The sequence below is a fragment of the Acanthochromis polyacanthus genome, chromosome 19 (genome assembly GCF_021347895.1).
Source record: "Acanthochromis polyacanthus isolate Apoly-LR-REF ecotype Palm Island chromosome 19, KAUST_Apoly_ChrSc, whole genome shotgun sequence".
Classification (NCBI taxonomy): domain Eukaryota; kingdom Metazoa; phylum Chordata; class Actinopteri; family Pomacentridae; genus Acanthochromis; species Acanthochromis polyacanthus.
Genome location: NC_067131.1, coordinates 7,744,537 through 7,761,779, shown reverse-complemented (window position 1 = coordinate 7,761,779; position 17,243 = coordinate 7,744,537). Strand labels below are relative to the sequence as shown.

Below are 17,243 nucleotides of genomic sequence, written 5' to 3'. Positions count from 1 at the left end.
TTAGGGCTATGAAAATAAAACTGACTTTAACTGACTCAACAGGAAATTAGAAATGTAAATTACAATCAAAGGAACTGTCATTTTAACACCCAGTTAAATCATTTGCTACACAGAATGTTATTTCACTGTGAAAGTCGGATCCGTTTGGCAAAGTTAAAATATTTTTCTGTCATATCAAGTTTTTTTATGATAGATTTTTTTTTCCATTTCACAGCAGGATATTTGCAGCAGTGATATTTTTGTGCATATGGATGTGTTACACAATGTGACCTTTCAATTAAAACGCAGCAACAGGTGGCATGACAGTGAAAACACACTTTATTCTACCACAATTGGCTGCAGTTAGATACAATATCACACTGTAATGGAAAATTACAGAAGAGTACATGCCATCCTTTATAAGGGTTTTTGCAGATGTAACCTTCTATCTACACTGCTCAAGGACATAACCATAGCTACCACGTCCTGCTAGTTTTAGGGAGTGATAGTTTTGAGTAGATATGGATGATATTTCACATCCCCAGTTCACAAAGGTATGCACTAATGAACATCTACTAGTCCTCAACCCACACCTCCCCTTCACCTTTGTCCTCCTTTCCTTCTTTAAAAGTTCTGTGCACTTTTTCATTTTGTCTCTTGTCTTCTGCAGACCTAAATGCTTTGGTGAGCTGCCTTACCTTTCTTGCAAGAAGTAAATCGTTAATGGACAAACACTATCACTGAAGACAATCTTTTCTATTTCAGAAGTTAGCCCTCTGCTGGACCTGGTTTCCAACACAACACACAGACAGAACTTATAACATTTGAAATGACAGATAAACTCTGGATGTGTTGTATATAGTTTTCCATTTAAATATACTGCAGCATCTCTTCTCCTGGACTACTCTGATTGGTGATCACTTTAATACTCCCCAAAACCTGTAAAAGTCTGATAATTAGTCATCTTCACGGTAAAATACCAAAACAAGATACATCGGCATGTGATTTTCAACTTTCAGATTGACATAATAACATTACTGAAATTAATTTATGGCTTTTTGGGGGATTTTGTGTCACCTCAAGACTTTCTGTGACCTGATCTTCCATTTTCTTCCGCTTATCCGGGGCCGGGTCGCGGAGGCAGCAGGCGAAGCAGGTCATTCCAGACGTCCCTGATCTTGCCACCTTTAATTTAAAAAATCTTTAAGATTCTAAATAAATAGTAACAGACTGTTCTGTAGTAACCCAGCATTGTGGTTAAAGTTGGCTTTGTTTTATTTACCCAGCTGGCTTTTGGAGTCGAAGTGTAATTTGAGTGCAACCCCAACAAGAAATATATAAATTGATGAACCACGTGACCAGTGTGACGGTCGCCTCCTCTTACGCGCATGCGCAGGGGGCATTTCGTCATGGCTGACACGGGCTGGCCAGGCTGTGCAAAGAGTTTGAAAGGTGTGATTCTGGACATGTGTGGAGTTCTGTATGACAGCGGGGAGGGCGACGGGGTGGCGATACCTGGATCTATCGAAGCTGTGAGGAAGTGAGTGAATCATTTAGATCTTATTTTAGCATGTTCTGTGTGCATGGCTGTCAATTCCTGTAGAGCAAAGTGCATGGATTCCAGATTCACGACTGCACTTTTTTGCAAAACTTTAGTCACTTCAGTGTGATTTAAAGCCCATTAGAGCGTTTTTGCATCCATTTAAGAGCATTTACTGTGTATCTGAGCAATGAGAGGGCTGTCAATATTACTGTTTTGGAAAGAATCCCTCTGCCATCTCCTCAATCTGGCCTCTTAACACCATTTAAAGGCTCAAGGAATCTGACCTGCAGCTGCGATTCTGCACCAACGAGACTCAGGCCACCAGGGAGAGGTTTGTAGCCAAACTGCAAAGACTGGGCTTTGATATCTCTGCATCTGAAGTCTTCCCACCTGCTCCTGCAACCATAGCAGTCCTCAAGGAGAGAAGTCTACGGCCTCACCTACTGGTGCATGATGGTAATGCTTTTATTTTGTAAAAACTTACCAAACTGTAGTAAAATATCATTTGACAATCCTCAAACTTTTACACTTTGCATAATGCATCTGAAGCATTCAGCTGGATGACAGTTTTATACACTCATGTCAGAATTTTTAGAGCACTTGTTAGCTGAGTGTGTTCAAGGAATGCACTCTATAATATGTAGGATAGAATTCATTGACGTATTTGCAAATCCTGTGTTCAAATGTAGCATGCTAAATGTCTACAAAATGTGTCATTTCTGTGGCTTCTGCAGGACTTCTCCCCGAGTTTGACGGTGTTGACAAAACCAACCCAAACTGTGTGATCATTGGAGATGCAGCCGAACATTTTTCCTACCAGAACTTGAACGAGGCGTTCAGGGTCCTCATTGGCCTGGAGAAGCCAGTGCTGTTCTCTTTGGGCCAAGGGTAATAGAGTATAATCACTCAGTCAGTTGTCATTATTGTAATGTCTATTCCAAGTAATTAAGCCATGACAGCATTTTTGTGTTCTTGTTCTTTTTTCTCCTCACAGGAAGTACTACAAGGAGACAGATGGTTTGAAGCTAGATGTTGGGGTTTACATGAAGGCTCTGGAGGTAAAATAGGTGCATCATTTGATATATTTAATAAGAATTTGATAACATCATTTCTGAATACACAACCGGTCAAAAGTCAAAACGCCCCAATTTTTTTTCATTTTTTTATTGAAATTCATGTAGTTCAAGTCCAATGAATAGCTTGAAATTGTACAAAGGTAAGGGGTGAACTGCCATAGGTTTAAAAAAAAAAAAAAGGTGAGGTTACCCAAAAATGAAAAATAATGTACATTTCAGAATTATACAAAAAAAGAACAAGAGGGTAAGCTTGAAAACATGGAGTGGCCAGCACAGTCTCCAGACTTAAACCTCATGGAGCTGGTTTGGGATGAACTGGACAGAAGAGTGAAAGCAACCTACAAGTTCCACACATTTATGGGAACTTCTGCTACAGAGTTGGGAAGAACTTTCTGAGGAATATTTGATTTTGACTGTGGAAAGAATGCCACAAATGTGTTCAGCTGTTATATCTGCCAAAGGTGGCTGCTTTGATAAGTCAAATGTTTAGAGTACATTTTGGTTTCTACATTGATATTTTTTAACTTCATTTGTTTATTTCTTCTGTGCTTTCATTTCAGAGTACAATGAGACATTAACATGCATGATTTCCAATACAAGACTGGAAAAATTGGGGTGTTGTAATGTTTTTGAACGGTAACGTGTATGAGCTCTTGCTTATTTTAAACTTTTTGTTCCCTGTAGTATGCCTGTGATTTGAAGGCTGAAGTAATCGGAAAGCCATCGCCAACGTTCTTTCAGAGTGTTCTCAGTGACATGGGCCTCCAATCACATGAGGTATGTCAACATAGAACTCATTCGAAGACGTGCTGTTCTTTGAATTCATCTGACAACAATGTGGTCTTCATGTCTGAATGGGCACTTTTTCGTAAATGTCACAATGGTGAACTCACTAGGTCGGATCTAGTCGCATTCTATCACGATCTATCGCTTTCAACAAGGTTAGGGTTGGTTACTATTAGTTACAGCGACTATAAACATACATTAACAGGTTAAGGAGACTTGGATTCCCCAATAATAATTGTGATCCGAGTTTTGGCGGGTTTAGTTTGTTGCTTCCAGCTGTTTGTATTTCCTCAGTTTTCTTATATACCTGCAGCCTCAAACACCACCTGGATTCGATTGCATTCAAGTGCATTTTTTTGCACAGGAGCAATCTCGATCGTTACTTCAAAATAAAAATGATTCCACAAGGGTGATCAGAATGTACCAGCAAGTCACACTGTGTGCTTTTCTTGACTCACTGCAGTTAAATTAAAATGAACCCTGACAACTGAATTAAAGCTCATAAATAAACTAGGCTGTTTGCTCTTTGACACAATTTTAGAATTTTGCTTTTAGGATAGATTTTGTGTTTTCTTAATTAGTGCATTAAAACGTATTATACCTTACTGGATGTACTGGACAACCTACCATGGCTCTCTCCGGCACTGTTGTGTCTGAATAAAGCTGTCACATAGGAAAGCCAGGACTTTACCTACTTTGTTGTATTTTCCGAGTTTCCACTCTGCAGGTGTCTGTACATCTCTATCTCTGGTGTCTGCTGTCCACCTCAGTTTATCCCAAGTGGAAGAATCTGCACCATCCCTGCACTGTACTCTATTTTTAGACCTGGCATTTGACATTCAAAGAAAGTTGTCTTCATCTCAGTCTAAGCTTCAGTCTTTTCTGTGGATTTCCTGTCTTTTCTTTTCACTGAGACTTGGATATACCCACAGCTGCAACCTGCCGCCCAGTTACTCACCCAGGCTTCATGTTTCTGTTCCCAAAAGTGGAAATTCCCTGTTTGTTGAATCACTCACCTAAACCTCCCTCCTGTGGACCGCTATCATTTCTTTCATTCCTTTGTGAAATTTAAGAGAATATCCTCCCATCTGAAGTCTGATTCATATCACCACACTAAATTCAGTCTGGCAGTCCCCGTGTTTTTTGAGGATATCCGTATACTAGCTCAGACCTCCTTCTGCTTTATGTCCAGTAGTTGTGTCTCACTGAACAGCATTTTTAGACATCATTGTACTCTAGATTCTCTGAGGAGTTCTTGGCCAGAGATCTGCTCCTGTCTGGATTTTACCCAAGATACCACAGCTTACCGTTTCCTCAAACTCCTTGACTAATGTTCTGTTCTTCTGGTGTCTGCTTCATGAAAATATCCATGAAGCACTTTTTGTAGATTTTTTTTGTACTTGTCCCCATTTGCTGCTTTTTCTTAACAAGCACCAGTTCAAACATTTGGTCACCTGAGTCAGTGTAGAGGATACCTGAGGAGTTTAGGGAAAGAAACTCGAGTAGAAGGGAGGGCAGGCTGAAACAGATCTAGCAAGTGCTGATGAGGCTTAATAAGGAAGCAACCAGATCAGATAAAGACTGGTATTTTGGGTTTCAATAAGGATGGATTTTTGAACCAATGTAACCACACAACATGCTGGTGCTAACAAGTGATAAAGCTGGTAAACCACTTTCCGATTTCCAGTGAACTACTCATTTTTTTTCATGCCAGTCCATTGAAAAATACACACCAAATCTTAGCTTAAAATCACAATATTTCATCAAAATCCATGTATTCTACACATCTTATTTAGAAATCTGCCAAAAATAAAGCGATTGCAATAACTAGAGTTTGTAAAAAAACAAAAATTCTATGCTCCTAATGCAACCATGAACCCATTAATGACTCGGCAGCAACCAAGAGTCACACAAGCAAATTCAGGGACTTTTTGACTGAACTGCAGGCAGTGCTTACAAAAATATGATAGAAACAAGCTAAAATAAATATATACACAGTATGTTGTGTCACCATCTTCTTATCCAGTGTTGCTGAAACCTGTTGTACATGTTTATTCTAGGTTTTTTTTAAATCTATATATTTTTTCAACACATGTATTTTTATTATGATTTATGCCATTACAAGTCAATCGTACTACACAGAGGACATTATTGAGTTTTCTGTACTTCAAACCAGGCTGTGCTGTTTCGACAGAGGTACAGTGCTTTATATAAGTTAAAAAATGAGCCCACAGTGAGTCAAAATATGACAAAATAATGTCTTTCACAAAATAGTTCCCAGAAAGCATCACCATTTAAAATGGAAAATTTCACTGTTGAGGTCAGTCCAAAGGATTGTCAGCAAAATACACTCATACAAAACGTCCCTTTTCAAACTGTAGATGATCTTTAATGTTGTAGTTGCCCTTGGTAGTGCTGTAGTAAACCACTTTTTCTTCCCTCTTCTCACTTTCAGGCTCTCATGATCGGGGATGATCTCTTAAATGACGTCGGTGGGGCCCAACATTGTGGAATGAAGGGTGTACAAGTCAGGACTGGCAAATACAGGTGAGTAATGTCCAGAATCCACAAATACCATGTGAGCTTTGGTTCACTGATCTACTAAATTCAACTTCTTACTATCCCTGTCTCCACTGTCCTTTAACCATGTCACTATGTGACGTGCTAAAGTGTCCAACTAGCTTCTGATCTAAATTAATCTTTGCTTTTAAGGCCCACATATAGAAAAGACTGCATACTTACAGGGTAATAAAGTGTTCTATAAATCATGTATTATAAATCTTTCTGTCAATCAGCTTCCTGTTTTTTTCTTCATTTATATATACTGAGAGTTATCTGACCAAACTGTAAAAATGAGAAAGAAATCTGCAATGTATACCTGTTTAATTTCACCAGTAGAGGGCGCCCTTACACCAAATTAGTGCCTCAAAGTTTCCCACATAGCAGAGGCCTCCTGTGAGCCTACCACCTCACTCCTAAATCTCCCAGATTTGTTTTTTTGATCGAGAATCTCCCAAAAATAGCTTTATTCTCCCCATATGTTGAATGCTAGTCGCCCACAAGGTCGTCGTCACCGAAGGATTTACGGTCCCAGATCTGGAGATCACAGGAGCGCTTCTCTTATAGTGTAATTACAGAAACATATGGCTGATTGTTTTAGAAGCTATATGTGGGACTAGCAGCTTAAAGAAAGCAGGCAAGTGGCTGGGAATAAGAGAGGAGGCCGTTCTGCAACTACGCATTATTTCATTTATACCGTACATTATAATGTTTGCTCTGAGTCATATGGTAAATCTTACTTCACCCTCTCAACTCCCGCAACCCACCAGTGGGCTTAAAAGACATTTGTCTTGAACAAATGTTCAAGATTACACCATTTGTCAGAGTCAGAAACTTTAAAAACAGGAAGGAATCAGTGGTTTTTCAACTTTTCAGCGATCAACTCATCTGTGACATGCAGTTTGGACTTTAAAAACGAGTCAAATCTAAGCTTTACGTCTGAATATTTAATCAGAGTCGCTTTTCGTCTTGCTGTCCGTTTTGACATATATAAAATCTGCCAAATCTGTTGCAATAACTAGGTTTTGTAATAAACCAAAGATTCTCTGCTCTTCTGTTCAACAATGAAACAATTGATGACTCAGCTGCAGCCGGTCAGTCACATGATGGAAATTCAGGGGCTTTTCGATTGAACTGCAGGCAGTGTTTACACAGATTTGATAGGAAACAAGCATGGAAACAACCAAAAACGTGAGTCATAAAATATATATAGCATTGTGAGTCACCGTTTTCATCTAGTGGTGGAAACACCTTTGAGCTTTTGGGGGGGGGGGGGGGTCGTACATGTTGATTCTAGGTTTTTCCAATTGTTGTAAAACAAATAGTGGAATAAATTCACATGTCATGTTTTCTTTATTTGTGATTTATGGCATTCTAAGTGTGGCACACTGCATAAAAGACACTTTAGAGTTCTCTCTACTTCTAACCATGGTTATACTGTTTCCATAGATAAGATAGACATGAGCTCACAGTGAATAAAAATATGATAGGAGCAAAAAAAAAAAAAAAAAACACCCAGAAATTACATGGGGTTTATGCATTATAACAGCATAAATGTGCTCCATTACAGTTAAATGGAAAATTTCCAGTCTAGTCCAGAGCATTGTCAGCAAAATACACTCATGCAGAAATTCCCCTTTGAAACTCTTAAAAAAGTGGAATTTTGATGTTGTAACTGGCCCTGGTCGTGCTGCTCGAAACAATTTCTAGGTAAATGTACTAAACTGCTACATATTATATGTGTAAACGTATGTGATGAGCATATAAGAAATAAACAGCTAGGAGCAGTTGCAAATGCATGTAGTAGAGTAATAAAAAAAAATCTGTAAACTCTAAAATTTTGTGAAGTGCAGGTTTGAATTGTCCCAAATGGAAATGTACCTCAAAAGTTTCCCGAAGAACAACACATCACAGAACTTAATAAATGCTTTTTGTGGCTGTACATCAGGGGTGTCAAACTCATCTTAGTTCAGTTCCACATTCAGCCCAGTTTGATCTCAAGTGGGCTGGACCAGTAATATCACAGCATAATCACCTATAAATAACCACAACTCCTAGTATTTCCTTTGTTTTAGTGAACTTAGTGCAAAGTACATTCTGACAATGTTCATTTAACGACTGGTCTTTTTTTAAGAAACATTATAAACAACCCGAAATTTCTTCAGAAAAATAAGTGCAATTTCAACAATGTTACACCTCAGTTTATCATTTACACATTACAACTTGCAGATCAGAGTGTCTACAAAGGAACCAAACCTTTAGTCATCTGGAACTGAACAATGTAGTATTTTACTTTATGATCACAATGACAGAAGTGTGACAAAAAAAACAAGACAAAATGTTACAAAAATGAGGCACAAAAATGACAAAAGCGAGGAACAAAATGACCAAAAAAATGGACAAGCAATGCAAGCGAGACAAAAAGGAAATGCAAAACAACAAAAATGAGAAACAAAATGACAAAAGCATGACACACGCAACAAAAGTCAGACAATAAAAGACAAAAAAAACCAACCAAAACAAGACCAAATATCACAAAGACACAAAATGGCAATGAGCAATTTAGTATTTTACTGTATGATCAAAACAATTTAAAGTTTGCAGTTAGTGCCGTTTCTGTCATTTTTGCACACGGATTGGACCCTCTGGCGGGCATGTTTGACACAACTGCTGTAGAGGATCTTTACCCTCTTCTCTGATATTACTGCCATTTTGTTTGGTTGTGAGCGAGCGATTACGCTGAAGAACACCACGCTTCATGACCTGCTGCTGCTGCTGCTGCTGCCGCCTGGCATGCAGGTTGCGATCACGTGACCGGAGAACGCTGAGTAATCTACTTGAGCATCAGTCCGCGTTAATCCTGTACTAAGAGCACAGTCACTCAGTAAAGCCTGTCCGCTGTGTGTGCAGTCATTCCTGCATACATGACAGGAGTACGTAGGAGTGCGTGTTTCCGACTTATATGCTTTTGTGTGCATTGCTGACATGTACGTGCGCGAGCGTGAACCCTGGACATATTTGTGACGTAAAGCAGAGAGTAGACAGTGTTCCAGCACAAGCATAGTAGGTCGAACTTTTTTTTTTTTTTAAATGCAGATTCTCGGGCGAGTGAGCTGAATCCATCTGGTTTATGTGACTTTACGATCTTCTCCCAGCAGCTCAGTTGAGCTCCAGTGTGCTGATACTCTGAACAGATACACTCAACGAAACACAGGATAAAGCGGATTAAATTATGTCACTACTCAACTGTGATTTTTTTTTTTTTTCCTTTTGAGGAGAGAGAGAGCAGCTGGTTAGAATAGAATAGCAGAAGAACATCTGTGTAGTCAGTGTTGAGTTACATGACATGTTGTGTTTCAGCTGTGGTGGTCTGGGTTTATAGAATGATCAGTGAAGAGGGTTTGATGTGATGAAATGTATTTAGCAATAAGTGAAAATGACACTAAGTATTGCTGGAAATGCTGCGTTCAAGGTGTCGATTTTTTTTTTGATGGATATTATGCCAGCACAAGTTTGTCTGTTTACAGTGAAAACAAAGAGTTACTGATGTTCAGTGTTGTCTAAAGGATTTGTTTGTGTTTTGAATTTATTGCTGCATTGCCTGCTTTGAATAACCGATGCGCGTGTGAACGTTAGCACACAGGACTTATTGTTGTATTAGTAGATTCGTTTCTCCTCTGAAACGCAACCAGGAACTGAAACATAGAAGTTCATCAAACGAGAATTTATGACGCCTAAATTTAGCCGTCCTTTTCTTATTTGCTAAAATAAACACCCCGTATCGTTCCAGATCCTTTGAGAGACTTTCTAATGGCGCGCATTCTCTGAGAACGAGAAGAGAAGTTGAGACGTCAAGAGTGTTTCAGTGGGACTGCGAGTGAAAGGGGGAGACGTGAGATTTAACATTGTTTAGCCAAACAGGCCCAGTGAACCCGAGCTTGCTTTGAGCAGCTATAAACCCTCAGTCAGATCTGTGAAAACACAGCTGTTTCCAAGTCAACCAGATGCTGTGCAGGCCCCGAGTTCCCATCGGGCTCGGAGAATAAGACCGTCTTCAAATACCCCAGACCCAGTGACAAGACAGGAAGTGGAAAGATGATACAAATCAAATCATATCAGCTTATATTAACACGATTTTCACTTAACGTACTGTTACCAGCAGGGATTTTGAAAGAATCTGAAGCCTTATTTTGAGCTGTCAGATGGAGGAACTTCCACTGTCTGCTTTCTTCTGATCTGCTCAGTAAATTCTTCTCATAACAGATGACTCGAAGTAAATCTGTACGTGCTTTGAAGTGAATTCATGAGCCTGTTTGCTGTCTCTTTGCGGGCTGCTCCGGAAGGAAGAGTCGAAAAATGTGCCTCAGCTGGTCGGATGGTACATAATGGATGTGTTCGACGTCATGTAATCTAACTTTAGCCTGTTGGAAGCTAAAACGAATAATATTTGAGTTGTCCAGGGTTGTTTCTGGCTCAGTGTGGGCCTTTGAGGGAAGGCTACAGACACAGGAATGTATGCATGATCGGTCTGTGTACAGCAAAAGAAATGAGCCTGTGTGACGTTATTTGATAGAAATCTGTGCGTTTTCCTGTCATTTTCTCAATTGTGCTTGCGTAAATGCATCCTCAATACACCAAATGGGTTTAAAATCAAATAACTTACGTATATTCTAATCATATTGTCATCGTGGTGCTGGTGATTTTCCTTTCACTACGGCTAAAAGCTGTTTAGGGGGTGCTTAAAGCCTGTTGGGCGTTCCAGAAATTCCTCTATGCAGGAAAACCTGATTTAACTTAATGGATGTATGTTATAATAATCATGTACGCTGACAGGGTTTCACGTGCAAATACTCGCTGCACTTTTGCGTACGAGGCACGCTACACAAACTCGTTGCTGCTGATTAGATTCAAGAGCAGACCAAGCGAAGTGATAGCACAGGGCGTAGCGGTAATGGCTGCCGGACTATAGGTACAATATAGGGGTAATTGCAATCGTGCGGTTTTGCTAGAAGTCAACTTTCCCTGGTTCTTAAATAACAAGCAAAAGTTAGTGCACCTCAGGGGAGCTGGAGAGCTCTTTTACTCTTTAATGTAGAACAGGTTTGCAAAGAGGGGCCTACCACTGAAAAGTGGATGGAAATTAGACTGGGAGTTTGGAGATCTGACTGTTGATGTTAATCAGCTGCATGGTAACAATCTGCCGACACTACGCTCCAATCCAGCCCTCACTCAGCCTCTCAGTTCTGGAGTTATGAGTTCTAGTCTATGGTTACAGGGCAGTCAGGATATTAAAGCTGCATATGTCAATTCTCACTAAATTCCGCCCCCATCACGTATTGTTGTTGTATTGAAAATCAGTACTGAAGTTCTGCTGTCTGTAGGCAAAGTTTTTGTGCAGCTTATCATGGATTTTACCCCAATGCATAGGAAAATTATAGATAATTCTGTTAAAAAGTGACATTTTCTTCGCAAAAAATGTCCACAGTAAGCAACGTTTGGTATTAAAGCTGCACTAATGAACTTTATGGCCCCTTGAAGTCGAGCTGTAAACACGACACTGACGTATTATCACCTTATTAAGTTTGTAGTTGAACTTGTTAGGAAAGAATTGCCAGCTGACACGGTAGCTTCCATTTGGAGTCATGTTTACGGCCGGCTGATGAAGACAAGTCGAGAGCAACACCTCTTGAGAGAAATCTGCGGGTCTTTAGAAGCAAAATGTTGAAGCCAGTCTCTTGCTTTGTTCCTGATTTATCTGTTGCGGGTGGAAGCAGTGTGACTGAACCGAAGCAGTGACGTTGCAGGCGTAAAACCAAAATAATGAAATTAAATAAAAGACGCCACAAAACCAGACAGGGCTGATAGAAACTGCGGAGTTGGGTTGTTGTTCTCTGTTGGTTTTTCATTAGAAGAGATCCTATTTATAATACTCGTAGTCACTTGATCCATTGTCAATATGAAAATATTGATAAATACAGCGTTAAAATGGGGTTTTGTTTTTTGGTGGCCGTACAATGAACCCAAGAACAGATGCCAGCATGATAGCATTATCAGACTGTGGCCAGCTGATGATACTGACAGGGCAGTTTGGTTATCAGTATGTCATCCTTGTTTTCTCCATCCTGTGGCTTCTTCTATGTTGTCTTTTTCAACATTGATCTCCCACAGTCTTTGGCCACAACTGGTCCTGTGTTCTTTGTTTCTGGTCTCTCATCTTCAAGGAACCGCATCAGCACAGAACTGGTTGAGCTTTGAAGCTTCTTAAAAGCAGGTTCACATCTTGCTGCTCCTTCACGCAGCGTTTGTAAGCCAGTTTAATTGCTGCCGTCGTTCCTCTGTGTGCCGTAATGAAAGAAGCTGAATTTCTCATTTAAACGCACACCCTCAGTACTGACATGTGTACGTCTGCCAAGGAGAAAGTGTGTAGCGATGAGTCAGACAGCAACACAGTATTGATAGGTATTTTGAACGAGGGCCAGTGAGTTAGAGGAAGCCGATTGGATTCCCGTTGGAATCTGGCAGCGAGCGCTCGGCAAACATTTTCACACAGCAGCAACCATCTTCAGAATGGTTTACACTGTGTCCAACGCTTGACTGCTAATGTGAATGTTGGGAAACTAGCAGTGCCGAGCCAGATTAAACCTCTCGAGAAAAGAGCTGGTCCCCTATGGGACAAACTGTGGACCAGTTTACCGAAACCGCACCCTGGTTCGTGGCCTTTCTGTCTGCGGCCGTCACCGAGGGAAGCGACAGGAAACAAGCATTGCAGGGGGGTCAGCAGCCATGTGATTACCGTACAGATTAGCTTTCCTTCAGCAATTCTTCCGTGCTGTGGCTTCTGCCGCTCCGAGCCCATACCGTATTTAGAAAAACAAACATGCTGACGTTAGCATGTTTGAGAAATAACATGCTAAAGAAAGAACATTTCATTAGTTTAATGCTGCATTCACGGACATGTCAACAGAGCAGGAAAACCTCAAGTTATTCCAACTTGTCTGCATTGGTGGATTTTTTTCAGAAATATCTCCATTCCTAGCATTGGAGTCACAGATGATAAATGTAGAGTGAGCCTAAATTAGCTACTTTATGTCATGTTTGCATTGCTATAGCATTAAAATGCCCTGCCTTATAGTGTGTTTATTCCCCAAGTGCAGCCAAAACAGCTTTGGAACGTGTTTGCTGGCACACTGGTAGTGGATACTTAGGATTGTGCTTGGATTGAGCTTGTTCCGTTGCATCTTTGGAGGCCAAATCAAGGAACACTTTTTGTTGTGTAGCAGAGTGCACTATCTTAGTAGAGGAGACGTTTGCCATCAGGACGGGCTATGGAGGAGGTGCTTGGTCTGTAGCAATGTTTAGTCGGGTGGTACACAGATAAAAGTTCCATGGTGCAAGGTTAACCAGCAGAATGGAATTGTAATGTGATTGTTATTCATGTGGCTGATCCGTGTGTATGATGTATGCAGTACATATTTATAACTGTTCATGAACAAATGAAACCAGAGAGAAACGGTAGCATCTTTTAAATTGGTCAGTGTAGGAAGAACTGTATGATAGTTTAAGGGCTCAAAAGTAATTGGACAGAATCATGAAGTTTAAAAACATCATGTTTGATATTTTTTTGAAAAATGCTTTGCAGTGATTGCCTGAAAACTTGGATCCACAGAACTGAGAAGACCCTCTATATCTGCTCTGGTCTCTCAGGTCTTAACTGCAACCGTCTTAATCTTTTGGTGTTGTAATGTCTTACTCCTGTCACTGTGATCGTCTGCAAGCGGAATGCGACTCAATTGGATTGAGATAAGGTGATTGACTTGGTCACTTGAGGATATTTCGCCCCTTCACCCTGAAAAGCTCTTTGACTTCTTTGGCCATATGTTTAGGATTGTTGTCCGGCTAAAAGATGTAACATTGTCCAATGAGTCTTAATGCTTTTGACTAAATCTGAGGATGCTCCCATATACCTCTACGTTCATCTCATTGCTCTGTGGCAATCATATATTCCTAAACCACAACAGAGCCACTTGTACAGATGAGGTCTATCATTTGTCCGTAGAACCTTTTTTATGTGTTTCTACATTCTGCAACTTGGACTTTCTATTTTGAAACTTAGCAGGGGTTTGCGTAGTGTGGAGACTACACTAAGGCTATGGCCATGAGGTCTTATCTGGACAAGAAAACATGCATCATACATCCTGAAGCACATTCTTGAATCTCTGTGCAGCCACTAAGGGGGTTTTCTTCACCATGCAAATGCTTCTCAGTCTAGTCATACCTTTGACGTCCCTCAGGTAGATATTTGCTTATTTTGAGCCTCATTAATATCTTCTTGACTAGTGCAGTCACTTTTTATTGACATCCCCATACTACTTCACCTCGATCTAAATGGCAAACCTCAATCAGCTTTGGAGAAACTAATGTTGAAATGACACGCAGCTGCCCAAGAAACAATTTAGATGCTAGTCAGCTGTTTTTCAAACCGTGTTCAAACTTAACTCATCTTAACTTACCCCCTACTTGACTTGACTTGACTTAACTTGCTGGTAATTATATCCTGAATGTGTGCCATAAATTTGTTTTTTGCACATTAGCATGCTAATTGTAGCTTGTAACAGTTTGAATTTGGTTAAAGCTACAGTCCACTGGAGATGAGTGAAACGTGACAATAAAATGCTTGAACAACTTGGCTTTTCTTCAAATGAAACCCAACACCTTATCAACGTTTGTACCCTATGAGTAGTAAGGATCTAAGAATATGTAGAAGAAAACGACATCACAGCTTCATGGAGCCACTGTGGCAATAAATATAGTATAATCTACTATCTTTGTTTGTCCCGAATGCTGTAAATTGTGTAACATGTACTGTAAAGTACAGCAGTTAATGTACACCTTATCAATGAAGCTGCTGCGCTCATGCAAAATCACGAACACGTGCCGTATTGTATGCCAAAAACCATCAGTTAGAACACACAGTTCTCACCAGATGGTGGGTATGCAAATATCCAAAGCTATCACTGTAACTGCTGCTCCTGTAATCAGAGTCGTCAGAACCGGGAGGTCTGAGACGGATGTGGAATGAGGGTGAAAGGGATGTGGCTTGATGCAATAGGGAAGTCCACGAATATGGCCTACTTTTTTTTTTTTTTAAACTTTTATTTCTAGTAAACTGCGTAACTGTTCTCATCAGACAGGTTAATGTCTCAGTGGATTTATTACTGGAGATAAAAACTGCAAACGATTTGTACTCGGAGGATTTTTAGGGTAGTTTAATTTCATTTACACTTTTCAAATGGGCTCAAGCTGTAGTTTGACCTTTTCAAAGGCCTGCAGACATCATTTGCCTGTATTTCACTGTTAGTCTGACAAACACTATTACATCTTTATGTGTAATATAGGACATCAAACTGTTTCACCAAATTCAAATTTTCATTGCTTTGGAATTATCAGTTGTTTTACAGATGCCTACACACATGATCTTGGAATTGATTCTTACTCGATGATTGCTGCTGTTTTCGTAAATAGTTTCCACTTTTTAACGTCTAATCTTGCCTCTGCTTTTTCTTTTGCTTTACTGTTAGTTTTCTTATCAGGTTCGTGCAAACATTTTCTTTTGCAGAACCTAATTCATCAGTTTTTTTTATTGTTCTGTGTACACAGGTTTCTTATGCAAAAGAAAGTTCACTATTCTCCACCCTGAATAAATACACCGGCTGAATGATTGACTGATGGAAAGCTTGCAAAAGTGTTAACATTTCGCTGCACTGTATGTGTCTACAGAAAGGTGATGCCCCCCCCCCCCCCCCCCCCCCCCACACACACACACACACACACACACACACACACACACACTTCCATTTGAGATCTTCGCTCTTGCGACCTGAACAAGCGTTAGACAGAACACAAGATAGCCGTGTTTATGGACGGGCTTTGTCCTTTGCAGATCTGTGACACAGAACCTTGACAGGGTGGCCGTGTCTTCTGTGCTCGGCTGTGGTTGCAGCTTAATCTCCTTTCTAAGCCACCCCTGGGATGCCTCTCAGGTACATACTGTATTTCAGGCTAGCTTATCTTTCAGTCCTCCAGCGGTGTCCTATAGCGTCAGTGGCTATGATAATGCGCATGGTTTCAAATGTGTGCCCCGTCAGACAGGGGAATGATTGTACGCGGCACATACTACCTCCCACATTTCAAGGCTTTGTTTTGTATGCATCACCGAGATGGTTATCAAATCTTTTGCACCCACGGTAATACCTTTAATTCTCCTTCTGGAGCACATTTAATACAACTGGATTTAACGTGCTGTCATGCCTGAGCAGGTTTTGGTTGAGTCACACTTTCTCTTAATCTTTGTGAAGCATTTCTCTCTGTAGACAAGAGTGCAGGCATTTCAGAGCGTCTAGCGCAACAGCACAGTCCCACACCCTGTCCTCTTAACCGCTGTTTGCACATTAGTTTTGTCTGTGTGGGAAGGAAGTGAAGTTATCTCACTGTTCTCCACTGAGACTGGGGGCTGTGAACTTGTCAGGAGCCCTGTCGGCTCGATAGCTGCAGCATTTCTGAATTTGTCGTCTGGGTCTGTTTGCCTCTGAACCACAACAGCGACTCTTTTAAACCAATCCAGAGAATCGTGCTATGTGCACAGTGTGGCCTTTGAACTGAGGCAGAATCCACAGGGACTCTCCTCTGTGTCCAGGCCCCCCCTGGATGTTCAGAGGAACTGAAATCAAGAGCATTCTGGCCCATTAGGTTTTCTTTGTTCTGTGGAAAACAGACGGATTGAGTAAACAGTGTTTGTCATCTATATATATATCCCTGTTTTCATTTTGTTATACAGGTCTGTAGGTGTGGATACAATGTCAGATTCAAAGAAGCTGAAAACATTAGACATTATAACAAATATGCATATAAGCATAGCGATGTGTGAGCAGCTTCTCACAGTTCTTTGTGTCTCCTTAGTCAGTCAGCAGGATATTTGCATGGTAAAATAGGAAAATACATGTTGCATAAGGTTTCTATTTCCACTGCTGGATTTCCCTCCTTTTCAACAGATAACACATGAAAGCTGGGTTTTGTTGGTGGCATGTATTTCCTGGCTGCATGCTCCCACCTTATCTTATTGTTTGCAGAGGAGGGTGGGTTGTTCATTTCATCACCCTTTTCATTGCCACAGGATTACAGCAATTAAAACGTTTACGAATTAGTAAACCTTTTTTTAATGTACGTATGAATGTTGAAAATTAGAAATCACATTCTCTTAAATTGCCTTTACCGTAAACATATAGAGAGGATTACATCAGAGC

General features: G+C 40.4%; 1 protein-coding gene across 1 annotated transcript in view; it reads left to right on the top strand.

Annotated features, from left to right (window-relative positions):
- Positions 1–1,353: 1,353 nt before the first annotated feature.
- The window catches only part of lhpp (phospholysine phosphohistidine inorganic pyrophosphate phosphatase), a 28,216-nt gene continuing 12,326 nt past the window's right edge, over positions 1,354–17,243 (top strand). The window contains exons 1-6 of the mRNA XM_051939746.1: positions 1,354–1,519; positions 1,791–1,978; positions 2,257–2,410; positions 2,517–2,580; positions 3,283–3,375; positions 5,840–5,931. Coding sequence (XP_051795706.1) covers positions 1,368–1,519; positions 1,791–1,978; positions 2,257–2,410; positions 2,517–2,580; positions 3,283–3,375; positions 5,840–5,931 — 743 coding nt within the window. The 5' untranslated portion in view covers positions 1,354–1,367. The remainder of the gene's footprint in view (positions 1,520–1,790; positions 1,979–2,256; positions 2,411–2,516; positions 2,581–3,282; positions 3,376–5,839; positions 5,932–17,243) is intronic.